At 38.1% G+C, this 24,234-nt stretch overlaps 2 protein-coding genes across 4 annotated transcripts in view; one reads left to right on the forward strand and one right to left on the reverse strand.

The window, feature by feature from the left end:
- DNAH3 (dynein axonemal heavy chain 3) overlaps positions 1–12,937 on the forward strand; it is a 61,034-nt gene extending 48,097 nt beyond the window's left edge. The window contains exons 52-61 of the mRNA XM_050906193.1: positions 910–3,051; positions 4,010–4,235; positions 4,563–4,807; positions 6,245–6,361; positions 7,418–7,572; positions 8,356–8,523; positions 9,979–10,121; positions 10,703–10,907; positions 12,185–12,322; positions 12,506–12,937. Of these exons, the coding sequence (XP_050762150.1) occupies positions 910–3,051; positions 4,010–4,235; positions 4,563–4,807; positions 6,245–6,361; positions 7,418–7,572; positions 8,356–8,523; positions 9,979–10,121; positions 10,703–10,907; positions 12,185–12,322; positions 12,506–12,859 (3,893 nt within the window). The 3' untranslated portion in view covers positions 12,860–12,937. The remainder of the gene's footprint in view (positions 1–909; positions 3,052–4,009; positions 4,236–4,562; positions 4,808–6,244; positions 6,362–7,417; positions 7,573–8,355; positions 8,524–9,978; positions 10,122–10,702; positions 10,908–12,184; positions 12,323–12,505) is intronic.
- LYRM1 (LYR motif containing 1) lies at positions 2,050–22,906 on the reverse strand. Of its 3 annotated transcripts, none has more exons than XM_050906029.1 (4): positions 22,748–22,906; positions 21,615–21,707; positions 19,819–19,990; positions 2,050–2,099 (listed from the first exon to the last, which is right to left on the reverse strand). In XM_050906029.1, the coding sequence occupies exons 1-3, from the start codon at positions 22,904–22,906 to the stop codon at positions 19,877–19,879; spliced, it is 366 nt and encodes a 121-aa protein (XP_050761986.1). In that variant the 3' UTR covers positions 2,050–2,099; positions 19,819–19,876. The 3 variants fall into 3 exon arrangements, with proteins under 3 accessions (XP_050761986.1, XP_050761985.1, XP_050761987.1); XM_050906028.1 differs by lacking the exon at positions 2,050–2,099 and adding an exon at positions 17,807–18,853; XM_050906030.1 differs by lacking the exon at positions 2,050–2,099 and having other exon boundaries at positions 18,936–19,990; positions 22,733–22,906.
- Positions 22,907–24,234: the final 1,328 nt, after the last annotated feature.

Consider the following 24,234-nt stretch of genomic DNA (forward strand, 5'->3'; position numbering starts at 1 on the left):
GTATTTGTTATCCCTGCCCTAGGAATTCTTGGGGTACTACTGTGTTGTAGTAGTGAAGTGCTTCTGGCGTGAATGCAGCCATGTGCACTAAAAGTGCATTTTGCTGGCAATGACTTATAACTACACTGAATAGCTGAGAGTGGCTTTTGCCATTGTAACATACTGCACTTGCTTGACACTGTTGTACAAGCTTTGTAAATATGATCCCAGTCACCAGCACAAAGTCATCTCTTCAACTTGCTTTGACCCAATCTTGAGATTTGCATTGCCCTGAGGAACTCTGGGAGCTGGAGATGTGCTGTGCACCATTCACCGGTATTTTCCCCTCTAACCCCTGCTACCAAACTCTATCAGTTATACTGGGAGACAGAATTCTAGCTATACCCCTGCCATAGGTGATTACTCTAACAAGCTCTTTCTGTGTGGGTTATGTTGTTATTGTGGGATTGCACAGGATTTGTGAGGTAGGAAAGGAAAGAGACCTTTTTCTTTCACTTTTCTTCTACCTTATGCTGGCACAGTTCAACCCTTCATAATTGAAAATAACAATTCTATAAATGTCTTTCATCCAAAACTGTCTTACCTAGATTAGGAAGGAATGCTTTCACATAGTTACTGATTTATCTAATAAACTATGCTAAGAAAGACAGTATAGTAATTTGTTTCCCTTATTTTGCTTGGTTGATTTAGAATTAATATGTAATTAATAAATATGACTTAGTTTAGTGATGCTGAAGTTCCTGTCTGAATTTCTTTAGGTAATGACTTTCCCAAACTAGTTAACAGTGGTTGCATAGTAAAATTCTGTTGCAAAATCATTGATGTTAATTCTTCATATTATGTTTCAAGTATTTTTTCAGTTTGAACATGCATGTTTTAAGCCTGATTTTAGTATTATTTGCAATATAGGTAAAATGCTAGAAGACTACTGGGGGCCATCTAGAAAAATTCTTGGAGATCTGAAATTCCTTGAGAGCTTAAAGACGTATGACAAGGATAATATTCCTCCCACTATAATGAAGAGAATTAGAGAGAGGTTTATTGATCATCCAGATTTTCAGCCAGCTGTCATAAAAAATGTCTCATCTGCCTGTGAAGGACTATGCAAGTGGGTGCGAGCCATGGAGGTATATGACCGTGTTGCAAAAGTGGTTGCCCCAAAGCGCGAACGTTTAAGAGCTGCAGAAGGATTACTGGACATTCAAATGCAGAAGCTAAAAACAAAACAAGCAGAACTTAAGGAGGTAGTTGATCGCCTCCAAGCTTTGAATGATGAGTTTGATAACATGAATGACCGGAAGAGAGAATTGGAAAATAATATTGAACTCTGTTCACAAAAGCTTGTGAGAGCTGAACAGCTTATTAGTGGTCTTGGTGGAGAGAAAGATAGGTGGACAGAAGCTGCACGATTATTAGGAATTCGATACATAGACCTTATAGGAGATGTGTTGTTGTCATCAGGAACTGTGGCTTATTTGGGAGCCTTTACTGTCGATTACCGCCTAAAATGTCAAAAGCAATGGCAGGTCCTGTGCAATGAAAAGAACATACCGTGCTCCAGTGATTTTAGCTTGAGTAATACGTTAGGGGATCCAGTCAAAATCCGTGCATGGCAGATTGCTGGATTGCCAGTTGATTCTTTTTCCATTGACAATGGCATAATTGTTTCTAACTCAAGGAGATGGGCTTTAATGATAGATCCTCAAAGGCAAGCTAACAAGTGGGTAAAAAATATGGAGAAAACTAACAGGCTGTCAGTTATCAAATTATCTGACACACATTATGTGAGGACATTAGAAAATGCTGTTCAGCTTGGAACACCAGTCTTGCTAGAAAATATTGGTGAAGAACTAGATGCTTTCATAGAACCCATTTTATTAAAGCTAACATTCAAACAACAAGGAGTAGAATACATGAAATTAGGGGAAAATATAATTGAATATTCAAGAGATTTCAGGTTTTACATAACAACCCACTTAAGAAATCCTCATTATCTTCCTGAAGTGGTTGTGAAAGTTTGTCTGCTCAACTTCATGATTACACCTTTGGGTCTTCAGGACCAACTTCTTGGAATTGTAGCTGCAGAGGAAAAGCCTGAGCTAGAAGAAAAGAAAAATAAACTGATTATAGAAAGCGCAGCCAACAAGAAACAACTAAAAGAAATAGAAGATAAAATCCTGGAGATCCTTTCCAGTTCAGAAGGAAACATCTTAGAAGATGAAACAGCAATTAATATTTTGTCTTCATCTAAAGAGTTATCTGAAGAAATCTCTGAAAAGCAAAAAATTTCCTCTGTAACTGAGAAGCAAATAGATTATACTCGAATGGGGTATAAGCCAGTTGCTATTCATTCAGCTGTTGTTTTCTTCTGCATCTCTGATCTGGCAAACATTGAACCTATGTACCAGTATTCATTGATTTGGTTTATTAACCTGTATGTTCAGTCTATTGCTAAAAGCAAAAAGAGTGAAGATCTAGAAGAGAGAATTAAAAATATAACTGAGCATTTCACAATAAGCATCTATAATAATGTCTGTCGTTCGCTATTTGAAAAGGATAAGCTGTTATTCTCCTTTCTTCTGACAGTAGGCGTTATGAAGGGAAAAGACCAAATAGATGATGAGGTTTGGCGTTTCCTACTGACAGGAGGTGTTGCTCTTGATAATCCTCACCCCAATCCAGCTCCAGATTGGCTATCTGACAAATCATGGGCTGAGCTCGTACGTGCATCTAGTCTGACAAACCTCCAGGGACTAATGGAACACGTAAGAGAGAATTTTTCAAAGTGGAAACTAATATATGACTCTGTAAGACCCCATGAAGAAGCCTTCCCAGATGCATGGAGCACACTGATGGGGTTGGATCGCATGGTTATTCTCAGATGTTTGAGACCTGACAAAATTGTTCCGGCAGTGCAGGAGTTCATTGTGGAAAATATGGGAAGAACATTTATTGAACCACCTACTTTTGATCTTGGAAGAAGTTACAGTGATTCAAATTGTTGTGCCCCTTTGATTTTTGTATTATCACCAGGTGCTGATCCTATGGCAGGTGAGATTGGTATTAAAAAAATCTTTATCTGGTTAAATGTCACTGAGTGTGACTGAACTGATAATAGTGTAGGCCCCTTTATTTGATCTTTAAAGTGTTTTTAAAGTACGATACAGCAATGATGGAATATCAAACATTTGCATCTGCCCATATATAAATGATAGTAAAATTGCTAGAGAGTGGAATGAATGCAGTGGTGATGAAATGTCTAGGTCTCTGAGCAGCAATTTAGGGATCTAACAGCTTGTAACATCCAGACCAGTTTATAATTTATGCTTGCGTTACAGTTCTTTCAGTGGGTGTTTAGGACTTGCCCAGTCTTTGTTGCAACCCCTCCTCCAGAAAGTTTCCTCCCTCTCGGTTACTAATTAAATAGTGTATATGACCACACTTAAAACCACATCTGTTAAATGCCCTTTAAAAAATAACCACCCAGATTATTTTTAAACCTGATTTTCTGCCAAAAGAATTGTAATATGGAGCCATGCCATAAGGATGTATTTCTAGGAGATACTGGTTTTGATGGCAAAACTGGAGGGTTATTTTTAACCAGATCTAAAGATCCAATTTACAGCTCAACCCCCATAAACAATTGTACCCATGCAACAGAGAGAGTAGAGAGCTGTAGTGCAGGCTGAGCCTGCAGCCCTGAGCGCTCAGGGCTAAAGGAGAGGACAGGCATTTAACCTGGCTAGTTTTTTGTTTTGGTTTTTTTTAGTATTAATTTATACACCTAAATTTTAGCATATGGCTCAGAAACACAGTGACTGATACAGCATTTGATGCTACTTCTGGGTTGTTGAGGTGGTTTTTTGTTTTTTTTTTCAATTGAGTCAAATATTTGTTGACTTTTTGCCCCTTTAATTACTTTTTACATTATAAAAATGATGACTATAAAATAGATCTGCTTTCTAATAGACTTTGTCTTTGTTTGTGTGTGTGAAACTTGCCATCATAGGTTTGCTAAAATTTGCTGATGATGTTGGTATGGGAGGCGCAAACATTCAGACTATTTCGCTTGGACAGGGCCAGGGCCCAATAGCAGCAAAAATGATTTATCAGGCTATTACTGATGGAACCTGGGTAGTGTTACAAAACTGCCATCTTGCAACTAGCTGGATGCCTGCTTTGGAAAAAATCTGCGAGGAAGTTATAGTGCCTGACAATACCAATGATAAGTTCAGGTAGGAGTTTTAATATTTTGCTCTTTTTAATGGGAGTGTTTCTTGTTTGCTGAGGACACTAGTGAAAAGAAATGAAACTTCTTTTGTGTGAACAACTAAGTATAACTCATATCGTTTATGTGCAGTGATAAAATAAAGATACCTAATTAGGATGTCATCTTTTCTACCTGTCCAATATAACCTACTTTATGCCTGCATTTTAGAAAAAATTTAGATGTTATCATTATAGCTAAGCAAGTAATAAAATTTATTCTTCTGCAGATCAATATTGAGGATTTGTCAATATTAATGATTTTTTGATAATGTGCTTTTTAAAATTCTTTTCAGGTTGTGGTTAACTAGTTATCCATCAGAAAAGTTTCCTGTTAGTATCCTCCAGAATGGCATCAAAATGACGAATGAGCCTCCAAAAGGAGTTAGAGTGAACCTTCTTCGATCATACCTTAATGACCCCATCTCCAACCCTGTGTTCTTCAGCAGCTGCCAAAAGCCAGAAATGTGGCAAAAACTGCTATTTGGCCTTTGCTTTTTTCATGCTATTGTGCAGGAAAGGAGAAACTTTGGCCCACTGGGTAAGGTTTAGATTATTTTGCAGGTTGTTTCAAAAAGATTAGTAGTTTTGAAATGCGTTATTGGAGCCTCTCTGTAAAAAGGCAGTATTGTTGTTAGCAATATTACAAGAGTGCAATCTGTATTTCACAGAACATAATAAAGTTTAAAAGCTGTTATTTGCAGGGATTCTTATTCAGGCAAAGCTACTCTTGAAGCTACTAAAAGTATTACCCTGGAGGAGGACTAGAAAGTACCAGTTTTCCAAGTAAATATATTATACAGTAGTTACATTAAATTATAGCTTACTAAATTATTAATTTATTACTGTAGTTCTTACTAAGCATCAAATCCAGTTCCATTTTAAGTTTTCATAATTAAAGATGTGTCTTCTTCAATTCTGCTTTTGTTATTCATGTGTATACTTCCTTTTATCAAAGCTAGTGCAAATGTTTGCTTGGTGTGAAACAAATTTATGTAGCTGCAGTGTGTTGTTCATAACACAGCAATGAAAAGATATGTATTAGTAAGATTTGTGCTTCAGCTTTTTCTATAATCTTGAAATATTTAGAAAACTATATAGAATTTCTACATAAAATGAAGAAATATATGGAATTATAGATTCCATTTTTATAACTATGTAAAGCTTACAATCTCCGCTGGTGTACATGAAGTTCTCAGCCTTCCATTCTGACTGAGTCTGTCATAACAGGTTACTGTTATGAAATGTCATATTTTGACTGAATGCCACTGTCCTTATTTTAATAGGCAGCTGTTTAAATAAACACTAGACTGCCAGTATGAAGGTATTCATTTATTGCTTTAAAGTAAAAATATAATTTTTGTAAGTGACAAAGAGGTCATTTTCAAAAGCAACATCTACTGCTTAATGTGACCAACTGTCTGGGGGAAGAAGGATAGTTGCAGCAGTAGCCCTATTTTTTGGTTTGTGCTAGGGGTATAGGTTTTCTGAAGGATTGTCTTATTTGGAGCATGCTCCTGTGTGTTTTTTTTAATTGTACTATTACTCTGAATGTCATATATAAACAGCATTAATAGATGGGCAGATTGATTAAAAATTAAAATCAATCAACGAATTAAAACTCCTGTTCTCATCATCTCCAGATAGCAACAGATTAGCTGAAAGTATCAAGCAGGTCTGTGTTCTACTTAAGGTAAAAAATAATTTTTCAGGAGTGTGTGATGCCAAAATTCCTGTGCTTATGTTTTAATTGTATGGAATGATGCTAATAGTGCCTTAGGATACAATATTGTTATGGAGTCATATTGTCCCTTGTGCGATAAACAGCCTGGTAAATTCCAGGGCTGCTTCTAGGTACTGTCTGGCAGCTGTTCTCTTCAGTTCTGTAGTAGCAGTATAGTACCAATACCATCATTTCCTGAGCATGGTTATCAGTACAGTGCACCATTGCCCTGTATATCTTTTCTGAACTGAACAGGTTGGAATATTCCATACGAGTTCAACGAATCTGACCTCAGAATCAGTATGCGACAGATCCAGATGTTTCTGAATGAATATGAAGAAATCCCATTTGAAGCTCTGACATATCTAACAGGTACAGGCATTACACCCTCTAACATGTGTTGCCTTTGCTAGGCACTTTCAGCTGGTACAGTGATAAACGGATGAGTTCTTGACAAATTGAGTGGATTCCATTCAGGTTTACTTTCTTGGCCTTCCACATACAGACAAGTTGGATCCCAAACCCTCAGATGTCATTGCTGTCTTGGCTCATATATAGCTAGAAGAATTACTAATGGTCCAGCAAACCTCCTGGTCTTTGTTTCATATATGTCAAATAAAACCGTCAATGGCCTCTGTTTCACCTTAGCTGATCGATATGATCCTGACACAGTAAGCATTGGCAGTTTACCAGAGGATGTGATAGTACTCATCAGTTTAAAGCAGGAGGTGTTGACCTGTGTAAATAACTTGGTTGCTGTGGTTCTCTTTCTCCAGAAAGACAGCTGCTTCTTGACACCTCCTTTGTCAACCTTATAAAGATCATTCCTGATTTTTGCTAATATTATTATTAGCTTTACGAAAAAGAATTTTGGGAGTCAGGATTAAAGTAATAACTGTGAGCTTTTAGCTGTTTTCTGTACTTTACATCAGTGTAAACCTCCCCTTGTTGCTTGCCCAATCTCTCCAACCCCTTCTGCACAGGGGTATTGCCTATTTGTGATCCCTTGTTTTCTACTGTATACGTACATAATCAGGTTAAGTTTGCATGAAAGGAACAAGACAAGGATCAGCTATATAGCACTGTTCAGATTTTGACAGTTCTACAAATTCTTACGAGAATTTCAAGCAAAAGAGCTGTCATTTAAAACATGAGATTATTTACTGTGGCATGAATAGCAGTTTCTCAGACCAACTCATAGTGTTCCTTAAACCTTTCATCATCAAGACGCACAAATTTGGCCCATAGTTCCAAAGGTGTTAAACTGCCTAATTTCCATTGAATCAATTGAAGTATAGGACCTAAAAACTTTTGAAGATCGGGAGCTTTGGAACTTCAGCTTGCTGGAGCTATACATTATTGCAAAACGATTTTTATTTATTCATTAACTTTCATTTTTTCATCCTGATTTTCTTTGTCCTTTCCCAGGGGAATGTAACTATGGAGGTAGAGTAACAGATGATAAAGACAGGCGTCTTCTCCTGTCCCTTCTTTCCATAGTCTATAGCAAGGATATAGAGCAGGACAAGTATATGCTTGCAGCTGGAGATGACTACTACATACCACCACATGGTCCATATGAGGTGAGAAGATAACAGATGTAAATTCTCTCTGAGTTATTGGGAAAAACCTTATCAACGCTGTATTTTGATATGCTGAATACAACAAATAGAAAATAAAACACATATGATCACAAAGCCATGCCAGAATATATCTTATGTATGAAATATGAACCTGGTACTTGATATCTAACACACCCCAATGGAGATGTAGTGATCATCCAATATTCTGGTGTTTGTTGATGTAAAGAGCCACCCCTGTGCAGGTTTCCAGGACAGTTCTAGAAAGCCAATAGGAGTCAGGCTTCAGGAATTTACAGGGTACTTCTGCACCCTCTTGCAACCACTTTTGCCTTGAAAGCAGTGAGGAGGATGAGGAGGTGGAATAGCAGGTATATACTCAATTTTCATCCCCTTTTTCCCTTCTAACAACTGCATAGAGATAACGAATGTGCTCAAATCCCACCTATTTGTGTAGCCTGCAGTTGTAGGGGTGATACATACAGCATCCTGCCCTGTTCTGTGACTCCTACCAGTGCTCCTTGTATATTTCTAATGTACATTCCTTTTTCTTGCTTTCTCTTGTTACTTACATGAGGGGGTAAGAACAACTCCTCAGTGAGTCTTTGAATCATTCAAAACTTTTATATTTATCTCTGTGGACTGAGTAAGTCAATTCCTGGATGTGTTTAACTGGGAACTAATGTGTTTGATTGTAAATGGGAAGGTTCTGTCCAAGTTGGGGGTACTGATCATTTATGAATATAGCATTGCATGATTTCTGGTATCTAAATGTTTCTTTTACAGTCTTACATTGAATACATACGAAGCTTACCAATTACAACACACCCTGAAGTGTTTGGACTTCATGAAAATGCAGACATCGCCAAGGATAACCAGGAGACTAACCAGCTTTTCCGTGGAGTGCTCCTGACTTTGCCTAGAGAAGCAGGGGGAGGTGGCAAGTCTGCTCAGGTAACTGGGGAAGAAAGATCAACTTGCACTCTGGAAAGGTGCCCTTTCCTGTCATGCCCTAGGTCTCAGAGTAATCCAACACCTTTCGTCACATGACTGTGGCATTGGGAGTAGACGTGAATGTCCCTGTAGAGAAGCAGACAGATTTGGCATAGAAGAACCTTTAAAGATGGAAGATACCATAATGACTTTGAATTCAAATAGGTTAATACCACACAACCCCACCTGGTTGAGTAGCACATGCAGTTTGAATAAGAATGTTTCTTTCATATTTCGTATTTTAAAATAACAGTGAAGCGCTTCACTTCAGCCATGAATTGTAGTTAGAGCACAGTTAACAATCACAGTTGGTAAAGCACCTCAAATCACATCCATCTTTAGGCAATTTTGAAGTAAGACATTTAATTCCAGTCTACAAATTCCAATGATGGAGGTTCATGCGCTGGCCTGACTTCATCCAGCAGTGGTTGTATGACCATCCCTGCCATTCTCACTAGGGGACAGACTCCAGAGTGCCAAGAAATTATATCAAGTCATTCAGCCATCAGGCAAGCAATATAAGCCCATTAGAGGCAAAAGTTGTCTTCCTGGCGAAGTCTGTGCTGTAATGGCATTTCCAGTCTGTTATCACTCATTGAATGCCTGGTTTTTGAGATACGATTTTTTGCTTCCCCTTGGCTGCTTCAATTTCTACAGTCCCAAACATGTAACTGTGTTTGTGACTTGTGTGGCACAAAGAAAGGGGACAGTTTGGCAGAATGGAATCACTTGGACCTGGACCTCGCTGTCATCTACCCCTCCATGGCACCTGGTTTTGAAGGTGCTGGGAATTTCTTTCCTTCATCCTGTCCTGGCAGCTCAGGTTACTCAGGCCAAATCCATGCACCTTTGAGACATAGATAAATGACCTTTTAAGCCCCTCAGATTTGACTTCCTATATTTTATATACAAATGGATTCTTGAAAAGTGGAATCAATGGAGCCTCATTTGCTGCAGGGTTGTCTAGTGATCGTATTCTCTGACGTCTGATATGCTGTAAGTAAAGCTTCTCTTGTGGCTGGGGTATTCATATGGTCTTCCCATCATTTTCCCCATGCTGCATGCTTTGTCTTTTCCGTCATTGTGGCAGTAGTAGGATTATGCTTGTTGGCCCTGCTGCCTCTTTCCTTAGAAGTTGCCTAAAACCTTTTTGCAAATTAAACCAAAATTACTAACAAATTTAAAATTCTTGAGAAAGGAAAAGGAGCAAGCAGGCACATGCAGAGACAGACAGACAGGATGATGCACAAAGACATCAGTAAGAGCGTGTAAGCATTATTTCTTTAAAAAAATGGACTAAAATCCTAGTGGTTATACAGAAAAAATACAAAATCTATAGTGTTTTGTGGAATTTATTGAATAAAAATAGGTGAAAAAAAGGGAAATTCCTCATTCACTGCAAACTTGTGATTTCAGGAAACTGTTGAAGATTTGGCACGGGACATCCTATCCAAATTACCAAGTGGCTTTGATGTTAAAGAGGTTATGAAGCTATACCCAGTACTTTATGAAGAGTCCATGAATACAGTTCTTACACAAGAACTAATTCGATTTAACAGGTATGGCTCAGTGTTTTGTGTAGCACTACTAATACTGAAATATGCTTGTGTTCATCAGTGCTAGCCACTCACAAGCCTTGAATAGTTATAAGCCTTTTACAATACATTGTTCTTAACATGATAGATTCTGCTTTGGATGAACCTCTTAAAAAGACTTGAAAGCTGCAGCTGACTACCTGAATGCAGAAATAGTACCTATATTCTTGGAGTATGAACTTAAATCAGATTTGAGTTTGTTGTGTTGTGGTAGGGCAGCCTACTTTATTCTTTTTAAGTCGTACCCAGGCCCCAGTATTCACAGCACACTATGTTAATTAGTGTTACAATCTTTAAAGCTCTTATCACTTGATTTCCCTTGTCTAGAATGGGAATTTTCACCATCTTTCATTTCTCTGTGTGTGTTTTTTTGTTTGCTTTTCCGAAGTTAAGTAAGAGTTTTGATAACTACAGGTGAGAGAGGGAATTTCTGACCGGACATTCACCAGCTTTGATAGGCCCTTCATTCAAGTTGGACTCAGAGGTCTTTAGCCAGATAGTAAGAAGTAAATAATGAGATGACAATTTCTTTGTTTTATCTGAAGGCTTACTGAAGTTGTTCGGAGCAGCCTCATTAATTTAGGCAAAGCCATTAAAGGCCAAGTGTTGATGTCGTCTGAACTTGAAGATGTTTTCAACAGCATGCTAATGGGAAAAGTACCATCAATGTGGGCTGCCAAATCCTATCCATCACTGAAGCCACTGGGAAGTTATGTGTCCGATCTCCTCTGTCGTTTGGTCTTCTTCCAGGTATGCTAAACTGAGACTGACAGGTCTAAGGACTCGGTAGTTGAAAGATGAATGGGTAAAATGTGAATCAGTACTGTCCTCACTCAGCAGTACCCTTATAGCTCCAGACAGTGAACTACTTGCACATACTCATGACCAAATATACACTGCATTAACAGCATTGGCATTAGCTGGGCAGTTGCTCAGCAGGGTGAGTTAGGAGTATAATCTTTTGGTGCTAATCCAGTGCTGCATTTGGTAGTCTCCATTTTTCTATTTCTAGAAGATGCATTTTACTTTGCATTGATGTCTTAATGACTTCCCTGCTCAAAGGACACTGAGCCAGGTGTGAGAATGCTTTAGAAACAGTGCATAACAGGCAGTATTAAATTTTATATATGTGACTGTACATCTCTTTCAAGTTTAATAAAAAGTGACACCACTTCCACATACTTTTTGAACAAGCTATTTTATTCTTTATTCACCCTTCCATTATTTCCCTTGCATTCTTAGTGCTCTCTTTAAATTACTTAAAATTTCAGATGTACCTTAAATAGCTGAAGTACTGAGATGTAGTGGAACCCCATCCAAGTCAGGGGAGGAGAAAGCTAGAAAGAAATGTCTGAAAGATTTGTATAAGCAGCAGAGTTTCCTGTTTGCTGGATCAGAGTACCATATGGGCTGCTTTTGACTCCAAATGGCTTAGAGTAGTGTGGGGACATTCTGCCCTTGCCTTGTTTTTCCTACTGCCTTTGTGATATCTAACAAAGATACTGGCCCAAGATCTCCTTGTCTGGCATCTTTGTGCTGGAATGATTTCCTCTAATAGGATCTGATGTGTTGGCTGTAGTGAGTGCCCTCACAGTGACCAGTGAAGATACTATGTAAGAAAATTTGGCCTTTTTTCATGTTAGGAGATTGGTGTTTACAAGACTGTAAAAGAGAGGGTATATTGATAAAAGTGTCCAAATTAAATAATTTTTCTTTTTTTTGCTGGCTAGTATCTAGACATACCAAAATATGCTTATGCTACTTTCTGAAATTTTCTCGGTAGCACTGAGTTCTGGTTGTTTCAGAATGAGTGATTATTTTTGTTGTCATCATAAATAACTGACTTCTGTGATTTGTTGTCTCTGAAAAATACAGAACTAATGGTAGTATCCAGAGGGTCCCATCAAGGTTTAGACATCATTGTGCTGTTTGAGTGTATCTGAAAAGACATCCCTTTTCTGGTGAATTGGCACAGTGAAGCCACAAATGTATTTTTTCTTATGTTTGTTTTTTCTCTCCATATTCAGGACTGGGTCATCAATGGGCCGCCCACAGTCTTTTGGCTCTCAGGATTCTTCTTCACTCAGTCTTTTTTGACTGGTGTTTTACAAAACTATGCCAGAAAATACACCATTCCAATTGACCATATTGGATTTGAATTTGAGGTAAGAAAATGCAGAGGAATTTTGTTTTTCTTGAACAGCTTGAAACATGTTCTGGGGCAGCAAGGAATAGAGTTTTCAAATGAAAAAAAAAAATTATTTAAAGGAGCAATTTCAGACTGTCACTTGTAGGATTTAATATACTCCAGATAAAAATAAAATCCAGCAATGGTTTAATCATTCTAGGTGATGAAACAGGAGCACACAATGGAGAAAATGCCAGAAGATGGGGCTTATGCGAGAGGCCTTTTTTTGGAAGGTGCACGATGGGATAGAGAATCCTTGGTAATTGGAGAATCACTTCCAAAAATCCTTTATGATTCTTTGCCCATAATTTGGCTGAAACCTGGAGAAAGCTCCAGATTTCTTCATATGAACATCTATTCATGCCCTGTATACAAGACAAGTGCAAGAAGAGGTGTCTTATCCACTACTGGCCACTCAACCAACTATGTTCTCTCAATTGAACTCCCTTCAGACAAGCCCCAGAAACACTGGATAAATCGAGGTGTGGCAGCACTATGCCAGTTAGACGACTGAGAGTATGCAAGTCAAAACACTCACATTTTGTTATTAAAATATATACTTTACTCCCCAATGGCTGCAATTTTTTTTTATATCGGGATTTCCTGCTGACTTCAAAGCAGCTCCCAAGTTCCTTTGGTTTTTAGCTATTATCACCCACTGAGCAAGAGTGAGTGAAAATAGAACACTACAAACAGAAACTTATTTCAGAGGCTTGGGCTTTATCTTGCAATACATCAGAATGAACAGAACTCCCATCACACTGTGTGCCACCCACATCATTACAAATCTTGTGAAATTCTAATATTACCACCTAGCTGCTATCATAGGGCTTTTTTTTTTTTTTTTCAGTGAAATTGGGCCCAAAGAGTTTTGCTGCTGCTTTTAATGGGAATCTAATCCCCAACTCTTGCAAATAAGACTCTGTGGATTTGCGTACCACTTCTGTGTCCCAGGAGTATGTAGGGCAAGGAGGGAGGAGATGAGAATAGTCTCTTGTCAACATGTACAACCAATCCTCAGCTAGAATGAACTGCCAAAGCTGTATTATAAAACTATAGTAACTGACAGTCCTTGAAGATGTGCCTCAGAATTTCCATGGAAAACTTCTAGACAGCACATGCATTGGGAGCCTGCCATTTGTCACAGCAGTATGCTTGTCTCATAATTTTTACACTTTTTTTATTTCAGTATTATTTACCTACATATCCCAGGTGCCTGATAAATGGAGCTGTTTCCTTTCTCCCATAGTCTCATTTTACTTCCTCGTCTTGCCCTCTTGCATGTTGGACTAATAACTACCTGAAATTTTGTACTTGTTTAAGCCCTTTCATCAGAGAAGCTCAAAGTAGCTTGGAAACATTAATTAAAAATAAAATAGCTTGAACATCTTCAAAGAGCTGTGCAGTCATTAACTAATCCCCACAGCATGCCAAGAAGGTAGTAAAGATGCATCATTAGGCTTGTTGTGTACACAGTACGAGAGAAGCACAAAGATCAAGGCAAACATTTAAAAAAACCCCACTGCATAAACATCCACTAATTTGGGGTCTTGTATTTTTTTTTCATTGCCCAAATTGCAGCATTTTAATGACTTGCTCGAGGCCTCACAAAGTCAGAGATGAAGCTATAATTCAGCAATTCCCAGTATTCTGCTACAATCATTAAGTGATGCTGCTACAACTCATTAAAACATCTGTTGGGTTGTGCTTAGCTGTTATGGGTGAAAACAGTGTTCATTATTGTTTTATTAACTACTGGTTTGTTTTATACAGATATTCATAAAATAGTAACTTTTAAGAATGGTAACATACAGGTAAGCAAGAAGTGTTACCGGTATATTGTACAGTGCAGCTCTGCACAAAGATATACATAGGTAATTAGTACAGTATCTTCATGTACTATATTCGATGCCTCATTAACAGTACAGTATGCAGGCATTTGGTGCATTGTTATTGTTACATGGTGACTAGGGCAAAGATGTCAGGCTAGGACACTTAATGGATATTTGTTTTAATAAAGGAGACAGAGATGTGCAGGTGTTTCAACTTACTGATAGGAAGAAACCACTCTTAACAATTTAGACTAAATGATATTTGGCACCTATAGCAAAAATAAAACTTGTTTATGAATGTTACAGCACAGTCATCCAAATCGACAACAATTTTTGAGAAGAGAATCGTGTTTCAGAAGGTCTATAAATAAATTAAGATTAATTAGAATTGGTCCTTTAAAAAAATTGTCTTTTCTTAGGCTTCATAAGAGTAACACAGATACTTTGTACTTTTCATATAATTAAAATTAACTGAAATTTACTACATATTTAAAAAAACATTGTGGTAATTATCATATTTTTGAATGGCTGCATCTAATTGTGGTTGTTATCACATCAACAATTCAGATCACTAATTAGGTCACTGTGGCATCAGAGATAACAAACCAGTCACGAGCCTTCTCTTATAGGTGCTTTGCATGCAGGCCAAAGAGGTTGGACCTGGCTGTTAGATCCTCCCTATGGATTGATCAGTTCAGTCGCTGCTCTCAAAAGAATCTTTCTATTTAGATTTGAGCTTATGCATGCAAGTGACTGGTGACAGCTTACCTGTCGCTGCTGAGGCACTGCTGAACGGGAAGCTGGGGCAACAATAGAGTAATCATTCTTAAAACACTAAAATGAAGAGAAGTTGAAATTTGAGGATTGAGTTTCTCCACCCTTCTTCAGATACTGCTAGTCTTGCAAACACAGTCCTCTAAATTAAGCCATTTTAAATTACAAGCCAGATTCACCAGTATATGCTAGCTAAATTACATTTTATGGAGATAAATTACTTTTAAGCTGTTGGAAAATACTGTGGGATAGCTTGCCATGTGGGTTTCTTGTTAACGCCTTTTTGTGAACAAACGCTAGTGGATAGTTTATTAAATGATACAGTTGTGGTTCTTGTGAATATACAGTGGCTTTGCTACTACATTGTGTGCGATGTCCTTGTTACTGTGTTGGTTTTCTAAATGCTTGTTCTGTGTTAATGTTTAGATTTGAGATTAAGGCATCTCTTAGAATGCAACTAAAGATGTATTTCAAGCTTTTGTAGATGTGACCAAACTATATAGATAGGAGAGAAGTCTATAGAAGAGAGTTCATGCATCTGTTGCTTGCCCTTTCACCAGGGATGGCTGAGTTGCTTTAGTTGACGATTACTGAAGTACGTGATTTCCTGGGCTGCCGTTACTATTAGAGAATAAGTAATGAAATTTACTGTTGAGGGCTATCTGTCTTTGAGATATTTTTCTGTGGCTCTTCAAAATGAGCTTCCCAACCTTATTTCCTGAGCATTGTCTAGACCTTCCTGAAGAATGATAAGCTGGCTAAGCATTAGAATTCACAACCTTTCTTGGCTGAGATGCATTAAAAAAAAAAAAGGCAACTCAGCTGTTAGTTGGACATGATCAAAATGTGAAAAATTTTTGGACAAATGAAGTGCCTTGTAATAGTAGTATTAGAATTCTTGGCTTTACAGGTTTAGTATTTCCATTTCTTAATTAGAAGCTCTCATTAAACAAACCACAAAAAACACCTGTAATTACTGCAAATCTTAGATTCACAGCCTTGCTAATAACTCAAAGCAGATGGGGAAAAAAAAGCAGTATGCAGACATTATGGAGCAAGAGGTATTTTTTCCTTAGAAATAGCAGAGACAGCTTTTTAGCTAGGGATGCTGTAAGACAGATAGGGTTAGTACATTTTCTTAGGAGATGGAAACCTTTCTCTTATCTTATCTGTACAAAAATCCACTTCAGAAACAGAAAGTACTATCTCTGTTGATTTTAACACTGTTGGGCTGTTAAAGGGAAAATTATACAATGAAAAAGCAAAAGACAATACAAAGGCCCTGAATTCATCTGCTTATGAGTTCCTATAAGCTAGAATGTTTTGCCGAATAGGATTAGAAAAATCAGTGAAAGGTGCAGGTGTCTCCTGTAATTAGCGTTCTTGAAAATGAATTTATAGGTATGATCAAATAAGTGACCTTTCTGTCTGTGGATAAAAGACGGATGTTACTGACATAATTTCTGATGAATACATAGTAGGGCCCCAAGAGAGTGAGGTCCAGGTTGCCTTATTTTCTCCAGATCTAAAAGGTATTACAAGAACAAACTTGTATTAGTAGGAAGATAGATCAGATGATAACCTAATCAATCTTAAACTTTTTCAGTTCTGTGATACTTCCCTTGGAATAGATTGGGTCACTGCTGCAACTTAATGAGCGCTTCCTCACCCCTAGACAACATTGAGGGAGTACGTTCAGTAAGCAGGTGCCAAGTCCATCTTAAATGATTGTGTTTGCTAATGTTAGTGTTAAACTTGGTTTCATAAGCACGTGGCGTCATAAATTACAGCCTTACTAATGATGGAGTTAGGGACAGAATTTCCAGAGAGGAGATGTTATTTAGATATTCAAGGCCAGATATCGTGTCAACAAATTACTGCTGCATTGCCTACCGGTTAGCTTGCAGGAGAGTTCATGCAACTGACTCAGGATTTTTATTTCTAAAGAATATAAAGTTAATGTCATCTTTTTATTCTAAATTATTCTAAAGCATCTCCTGACTAGTGTGATAAATCAGAAAGAGACAGTATTTACTGGAAAGGGAGTAAGAGAAAGTTAAGGAAGTACAGGACAGAGTGTACACTGACTGGTTGAATCCAGTGCATTACACACTCTCGAGAACTCAGAGGCATTTTAGGACATCTTTTTGCAAGTAAAATTAATGTGTAGGAATGACATATTGCACCATCGTTGGGATACTTCTTGACAGAAGTTATACCGTCCTTGGAATTTAATACAATGAGTACCAGTTGAGACGTCTGCTACCCGCTGGACTGAGTTGCAGATGAAATTTTTTTAATGAAAATCCCTCAAAATGGTAGTTTGCCAGTTTGACCTCCAAAACCAAAGGACTCTATTTAAGGCAGATTCTCTTTTCTATACAGAGTTTAACTTAGGCTGTGAAAGAAGGGTTTTGCTCTCCAGACTTGACAAAAGAGCTGATCTAATCCTTCCTTTAGCTGAACAGCCTGAGGTTTTAACAAAATTCAGTCTTTGCCTTCTGGTGCTGGAAAGTAATGAGGATCGGGCACTAGTTAATAATTTCTCAAACACTTATTTTGAAAAATTAATGGACTGTCTAGCATTTTAAAGCATCTCAAATAATGTGATGCTGTTACTGCAGTTCAACTTCCCAGCTTTTCAGTTAAACAAGTGGATACTCATTTGAGTTACTTAAGGCTACTTGAGCCTTTTTAAAATTGCTTATTTATATTTCCTGTCAGAAATAAATAACAACATGAGTTTGAGTTTCAATTTGGTGTAAATCTTCTGTAATTTTAGGGATGTTCTTTTGAAATAATCTATGTCTTACGGTATGTGCTTAGGAAAGAGTTGTGACTATAATACAGACAGTAAATTTAGACTGCTCATTTACATAGCTGTTTATTCACGCCTCAGTACCTTCATTAGCCACATGAATTTTAACAATTAAAAAGATTCAAATGATAGTTTAATGACAAAGAATGAGCCTAAGCTTCCATTCAAAACCCTTGTGTCTGCACATTTTGGTTTGGCTCAGTTGACCCATCTCTACACTGGTGTATCAGAATGAGGATAGGAAAAGACTGCATTTGGACTTCTTTCAATGAAGGATTAAGCAGTGTGTATAATCATATTATTTTTTACTGTCTTTATTCCAGCCCCCTTTTCCTAGGCTAAAGGAGTTTTGTTTTGTGTCTTCCTGGCAGCAGTAAATTTGCAAAGCTCCCACTGACAGGCAGAACAATGGCATTTTACATGTTACTTCCCACATGAGGCATTCCCAGGAAATAATTATATGGGAATAGATACCTTTGTGGACTGGAGCCATAAAGGGTAGTGAGAAATTGGCGAGCCAGTACCTGTCATGCTGACTTGCTCTTCTCATTGTTTCCTTGTACTTTATCATCCGCTTGTATTTTTTTCACTCTTACAAGTACATTCTTGGGGGAGGAACTGTCATTCTCTTCTGCACATGACCAGTTTTAACTTATTTTTAAGGTAGACAAGAATATTTCTTTGCCATTGTCTATTAGGCCTTGGAGAGTTTAGGATGAGTTGGAGAGCTCAGAAAATGAGATTTCATTGGTTTTGCCCACTTTAATAGGAAAAAATATACACTGCATTTTTCAAATGTGCTTTTTTGCCACCATTAATTTCTGGCAGGAATAGGTTGCTACTTATACCCTCTGTCCTTAAAGCAGCTGTGGGCTGTGCTTACGTAGTCTCCCAGTACAGCGTGGCTCTTGTCCACAGGTTGGTCTCATTGGTACTTCTAGCCTGAAGGACAGAAGGTTCCCCTAACTTTCCTGAAGAGAATTTGTAAGCAGCCTGGTAAAGCCAGAGGACTGAAAAGGAGCCAAAACAATTGGTGGCCAGTGAGGGGGAAATTAATTTCATTTCACTTCCATTCATGAGGCACCTGCAAAACAGAAATACCCCTTGAACTTAAGAGACTGAAAAGATAGTTGTAGATAGATACTTTCTTTTAATAAAGTTGGGGTTCTGACCGTAATGTAAGAGTTAAAAGAGTTTTTAGTTAAACTAAAATAATTGTTGAGAAAGCCAGCGTGCTGATTATGTTGAAAAGCTAACCATGTAAAAATGCACAGTGAAGACACCCAAAGCATCTTAAGCTTGCTCCCATAGTGATACCCTGAAGGGAGAGTTTTCAGTCAGTCCATACATGGGAACCTGAGGAACCCAACACTGGAATATTTTACTCTGAGTTGTGTAACAGCATTCCAAACTTTGCGTTTCACATCCACACCCTCTCCAAAGGAAGGGGGGAAAAAAGCTGACATAGAGGCTCTAGGCAACTCCTCTGCAGTTTGCAAAAAGGAAAAAGGAGGAGTGGTGGCATTTCTGCTGTCTCTTTGCTACTGTTCGTTTAGAAACAATACTTCACCATAAGGATACTATGAAACTGGAACATTTCTCCAGGGTCAACAGGCAGAGCAGGGACAAGAGAGGAAGGAGTGCAGCTGCATGATGCAGTCACTGTATTCCCACTTGCATTCAGAAGCTCTGGAGGCACTGTGTCTGCTTGATTCTCCTGGACTTTCTTGATTTTTCCTGACCCTTAAACAAGGCACTGCCTTGAATCACAGTTGAGCATATATAATCCTCAAACCACCAGAGAACCCTGCTATAGATTAACAGAGTTTGAAAACGTGCTATAATTTGTCCTGATGTCAAAGTAATCTTCGTATCACACCTCACTCCTTGAAAAGCGTTATTTTTATTGACGAGTCAGTGGTTGAAATGTAATAAATACTAGACCAACCTTATCCATCATATGCAATGTATCAGTTAGCTTTTTGGCCTCAGGAAATGTGTGAGCAAGTGACCAAAACAGCTTCATTCACAGTTGTGCACACAAATCACCTGGATTGCAGTCCACAGCTTAAATGATGTGATTACACATCACAGCTTAAATGGTGGGTTATGAAACTTCATCATGGGATTTCAGGTATATTGGCTTAGAAATCTTCCTTAACTTTTCCTGGTGTCGCAACGTACGGCCTTTATGGGCAAGACCCATAGGAGGCAGATGGATCTGGAAAAGAAAATCCCACCAGTTAGGTGCATGTTGAGAAGCTACAAGAAAAAGAAGGCATATATACAGACTAGGTTTCAGTGAGTTTTAAATAATTTCTTCACACTTTAGAGAGGGCAACTGTACAGTCTCAAACCAAATTGTTATATTTCTAGGAGGAGTGCTCTCTGAGGAGTGATTAGTGGTGTAACTTTCAGGCCCTAAATGTTGTGTTTATTAAAATCCCATATATTTTAGGTTTTAGTAACCTTGTTTTGTAGCTTGATGTAATGATAAAATACTTGTTGAAATAGGACTGCTGACAATGTTCCAGAACAGAAAGACCTAGAAGACCCTAAAAATTCCTGAGTAGATGTCTTAAAGCACTGTGTGCTTTATTCATACTTACCTAACAAGTCATAAAATAACCCCAAACTGTATGTATTGAAACACTGCCTTCTTATTGTCATGATATTATATACCATATTAAAATGCATAATCAATGTCATTGCACAAGCAGAAGGAGCAATAGGTGACAGGCTCTTCCTTTGATCAACAAAGTCTTTATAGACTGTTAGTGGGAGTCATGCAGCTATATCCCCCCTAAGTGATTGAAAAATGTAGGTGTTAGCAGTGAGATGTTATTGTTGCTGAGGCTGTCATCCTGTAAGATAGCTGTTTAGGTGCAAATAGTAGTAAAAGCACTGACTAAAGCAGCAATAGAGATTTCTAGAATCTGAAAAATAACGATCATCCAGTTCGTCTGAGAAAGCTGATCTAGGACTGATCCTTTGGGATTTTGAAGCCACTGCAGAGCATACATTTTAAGTCCATTTCTAGAAGCATTGTTTGCTAGATGTGCATTGTTATTCTGTATGCTGGAGAAAAAGCTGTATGTGAAACAGATGCTAACAGTGACCATATTCTAGGCGAGCATCTGATGAAGATACAATTTAATTTTGACCATGACCGCCTTGATAAGGAAACTATAGATGTGAAAATATAAACTAATCAACAGGAGCAGAGAGGAAGCAGCATAAGGTACTACAGACAGAAGTGACTGGGCAGTGAGGAAACTATATTGAATGGTGCAATAGAAGACATTGCTGCAACTTCCAGCATCTCGATAATCTTGGACATGTTTTTCTCTAGGAACAGGGGAAAAGAAGCAGCAACATCGGCAGGTGTTTTATAAGACCTGATTTATGACTGGGAGAACAGTTACCAGTAATGTAGGCTATGAAAATTGTATCTATGGCAGATGTAATTAAGTATTTTTATTCTCTCATTCTCTTTTATTATGTTGAAAGATTAACAGATTTTATTCCATTACTGTCTTTTTCTACATTCATTGGTCAGACAAGACTGCCTAAGTATTCACAGGCCTTGGGAGTTTAGCTCATGCAATTCCATTTAGGCTTTGACTCCTTATTTTGAGAAGAAATTCACCAATTTGCAGTGAAATAAGATAGATGGAGAACACTTCAATATACATTTGGCTTATTTGGCTCTGATTTAGTATAGCATTGAAATACCAGCTTATCTAAAAATGCAGTGTGGTGACAGTGATGTGAACTTATGGTTTTATTGTCCAGTGAGAGCTAAGTGGGTATTGCTGAAGACTTTTGACTAGATTTATACTCACAGGTCTCGGGTAGGGGATGTTATAGTGAAGTCCAATTTCTATTCTTGCCTCACATTCTTCTACACACTGCTTAATCAACTTTGGATCTGTTACCTAAGATCATACAAACGAATGTTTTGTACAAGTACAGTAATTAGCAATTGGAAGCTCAAGCGTAAATGATGCACAACCACATGACTTTCTTCAGCTTTTTTTGGCAATCCCAAGGATACAATGATTGTATTTTTCACATCCATAAAAGGTAACATTAGTATTTGCTTTGACTCAACAGTTCTGGGCTTGATGGCACTGGATGTTAAGCCTCAGTCGTGACAGCCTCTGGGCCTATAGAAGGAGGTTTTTACCCAAACATGGCATTTTCTCTGTAAAAAGACAATACACATGTAAACTACTAATACATCCATGAAAAAAGCACACTCACCCATTCGTCACTCTGCAAGGTAGCTAGAGGAGAAAGGGAAGAGACTCCTTGGTCTACATTCTGTTATCATCCTATTCAGAAACTCCCTTTGAAGTCAGAAATGTGGTGTAAATTGTGACTTAAATTATTTTTTGATTTTGCATTACTTCAATTTAGTCCCAGACCAAAATGGGATATAAATAAGTATTGTGATCTTGAATTACAAGAAGGACCTTTGATTACCATGGAGTCTGTATCACCCCTTTCAAAAGGGGCTTGAAATTTCTTCCTTAAGAAAAAAATTAAAATGCTGCTTCTTTTAAAAGAGGTGCCAATAATTGCTGCTTTGAAAAGGAAAAAAGAAGTATAAGAAGCTACTGAGCTCTGTTTGCCATTGCATGGGTAATGATACACTTAGCTAGCTTTTCAGAAGATCAAAAGCTGCTTCAATTACATAGGCAGTATCTTTGGAATTTAATTTTTTCTTGGCATTTTTTTAGTGAAAGCTCTAGACCTTTTAGACTTCTACAGTAGTTAATGAAGAGCTGAAATGGTTTGAGTTTTCTTATTATTTCAGGGGTGAAATTTAAACTATAACCCAAATACACCAGCATTTAAAGTGAATGAAATTTTGGGAAATCAACTCTTGTATTAATATCTTAGCATCCAATCACTGAGACAGTGTAGAGGAGAGGAGAATCATTCAGAAATTCAAAACTGTAAGGACACTCACATTTTTGTTTTTTCGGAATAATGTTTTGGCTTCATTTTTAATGTACTCTTTCTCTTTAATAGTTTCTTCTATCTGTCCTGATGCCGATTGCCATTTTTTGGCTATTCGGAATATCTTGCGGTAAAGGCCAAGAACTTCTTGTCGAGTAACTGGTGTCATCTAAAAAAGCAACACAAAACCCCAAACATATGCATGAACATTTGAGTTGCTAAAAGGCCAGCAAGCAGTACACTTTTTCACACAATTGAATTAGTTTAAAAATATTTCCACCATCTAAAGAGAGGCTGAGCTATATGAAAAAACCTGAAATAGCTGTAAACAATAATTAGCTGTTGAAAGCTGAAGACCCAGTCCAGCAAAGTATTTAAACTGATACTTAAATCTGTCTCCATTCAAACAGCTTGAGCTCTTGCCTGAAGTTAAGCACTTGCTTTAGTGCTTTGCTGAATTACAAGCCTGGTACAAGAATGCCTGGGTTGTGTTTCACTGCGATTTTGCAACAGAAATTGGGCAAGTCACCGAAACTCTGAGCGTCCCCCTTCCTGTGAAATTGTCGTACCAATGCTGACCCTGTCTTTGCAAAGTATCTTGAAATCTGTGAATAAAATACAGATAAAACCACCACGATATTGCTGAAAACCAGTATAGGTTTCAGAGACTGAGCAGCTTATTTGTGATACCACTACAGTATGTAGTAATGATTCAGCTGGAGTTTGATGTGATGAAAAGGTGATGAAAGCTATTTTATCTAAGCACTGCAGGAGAGGCAGACTAACTGTGGATTTAGGAAAGTCCTGAATGTCCTGATTTTCAGAAAACTGTGTACCTGCTGAGCCCACTGAATCAGCCTTCAGGTGCAATAAGAATCTTTGTCAGAAATCAAGAATGAAATCCTATTCTTACTCTATGTAAATGAGTATTTTATCATGTAAGCGGTGACACTATTTCACGCCAGACCACAAATATCCCTGAGACAAATCCACTGCTGGAATAACAACACTTGACATGGATTAGATTCGCAGAAGCAATGACTTCTGCTGTAGGGACACCGCAACTATCGAAGGTACCTTACTGTCCAAAAGGAAGATGCAGCAGCACTGCAAACTAAGTATATGGATGCAATGAGGAACAAGCGTCAGGGACAGGACATTACCTGACTGTCTCAGGATCCATTTGCCAACGTGGAGCTCTAGTTACTGTGGCTGAATCTACCCTGAAATCAGACCTGTGCGCTGGGAATAGCTCCTCCGGAGGAGAGTTTGGAGCAGGGTAATTCGGAGGGCCTGAACTGCCCTCTGGAGGGAGCACTCCCCCCTCGGTGACAGAGGAAAAGCTGCTTCCTAGTGCACGCACCCAAACTACTGCGGAAAGTCTGGCAGTGTGGCTGTCGCTCATCGCCTTGCAGTCTGTGGCAGTTCCCGTTATTGTGGAGAGTAGACGAGGGTTTTGAACGAAAGTCTTCCCAGGCCATACAGTTCTCAAGTGGC

Source organism: Gymnogyps californianus, chromosome 15 (assembly GCF_018139145.2).
Source record: "Gymnogyps californianus isolate 813 chromosome 15, ASM1813914v2, whole genome shotgun sequence".
NCBI classification, from domain to species: Eukaryota; Metazoa; Chordata; class Aves; order Accipitriformes; family Cathartidae; genus Gymnogyps; species Gymnogyps californianus.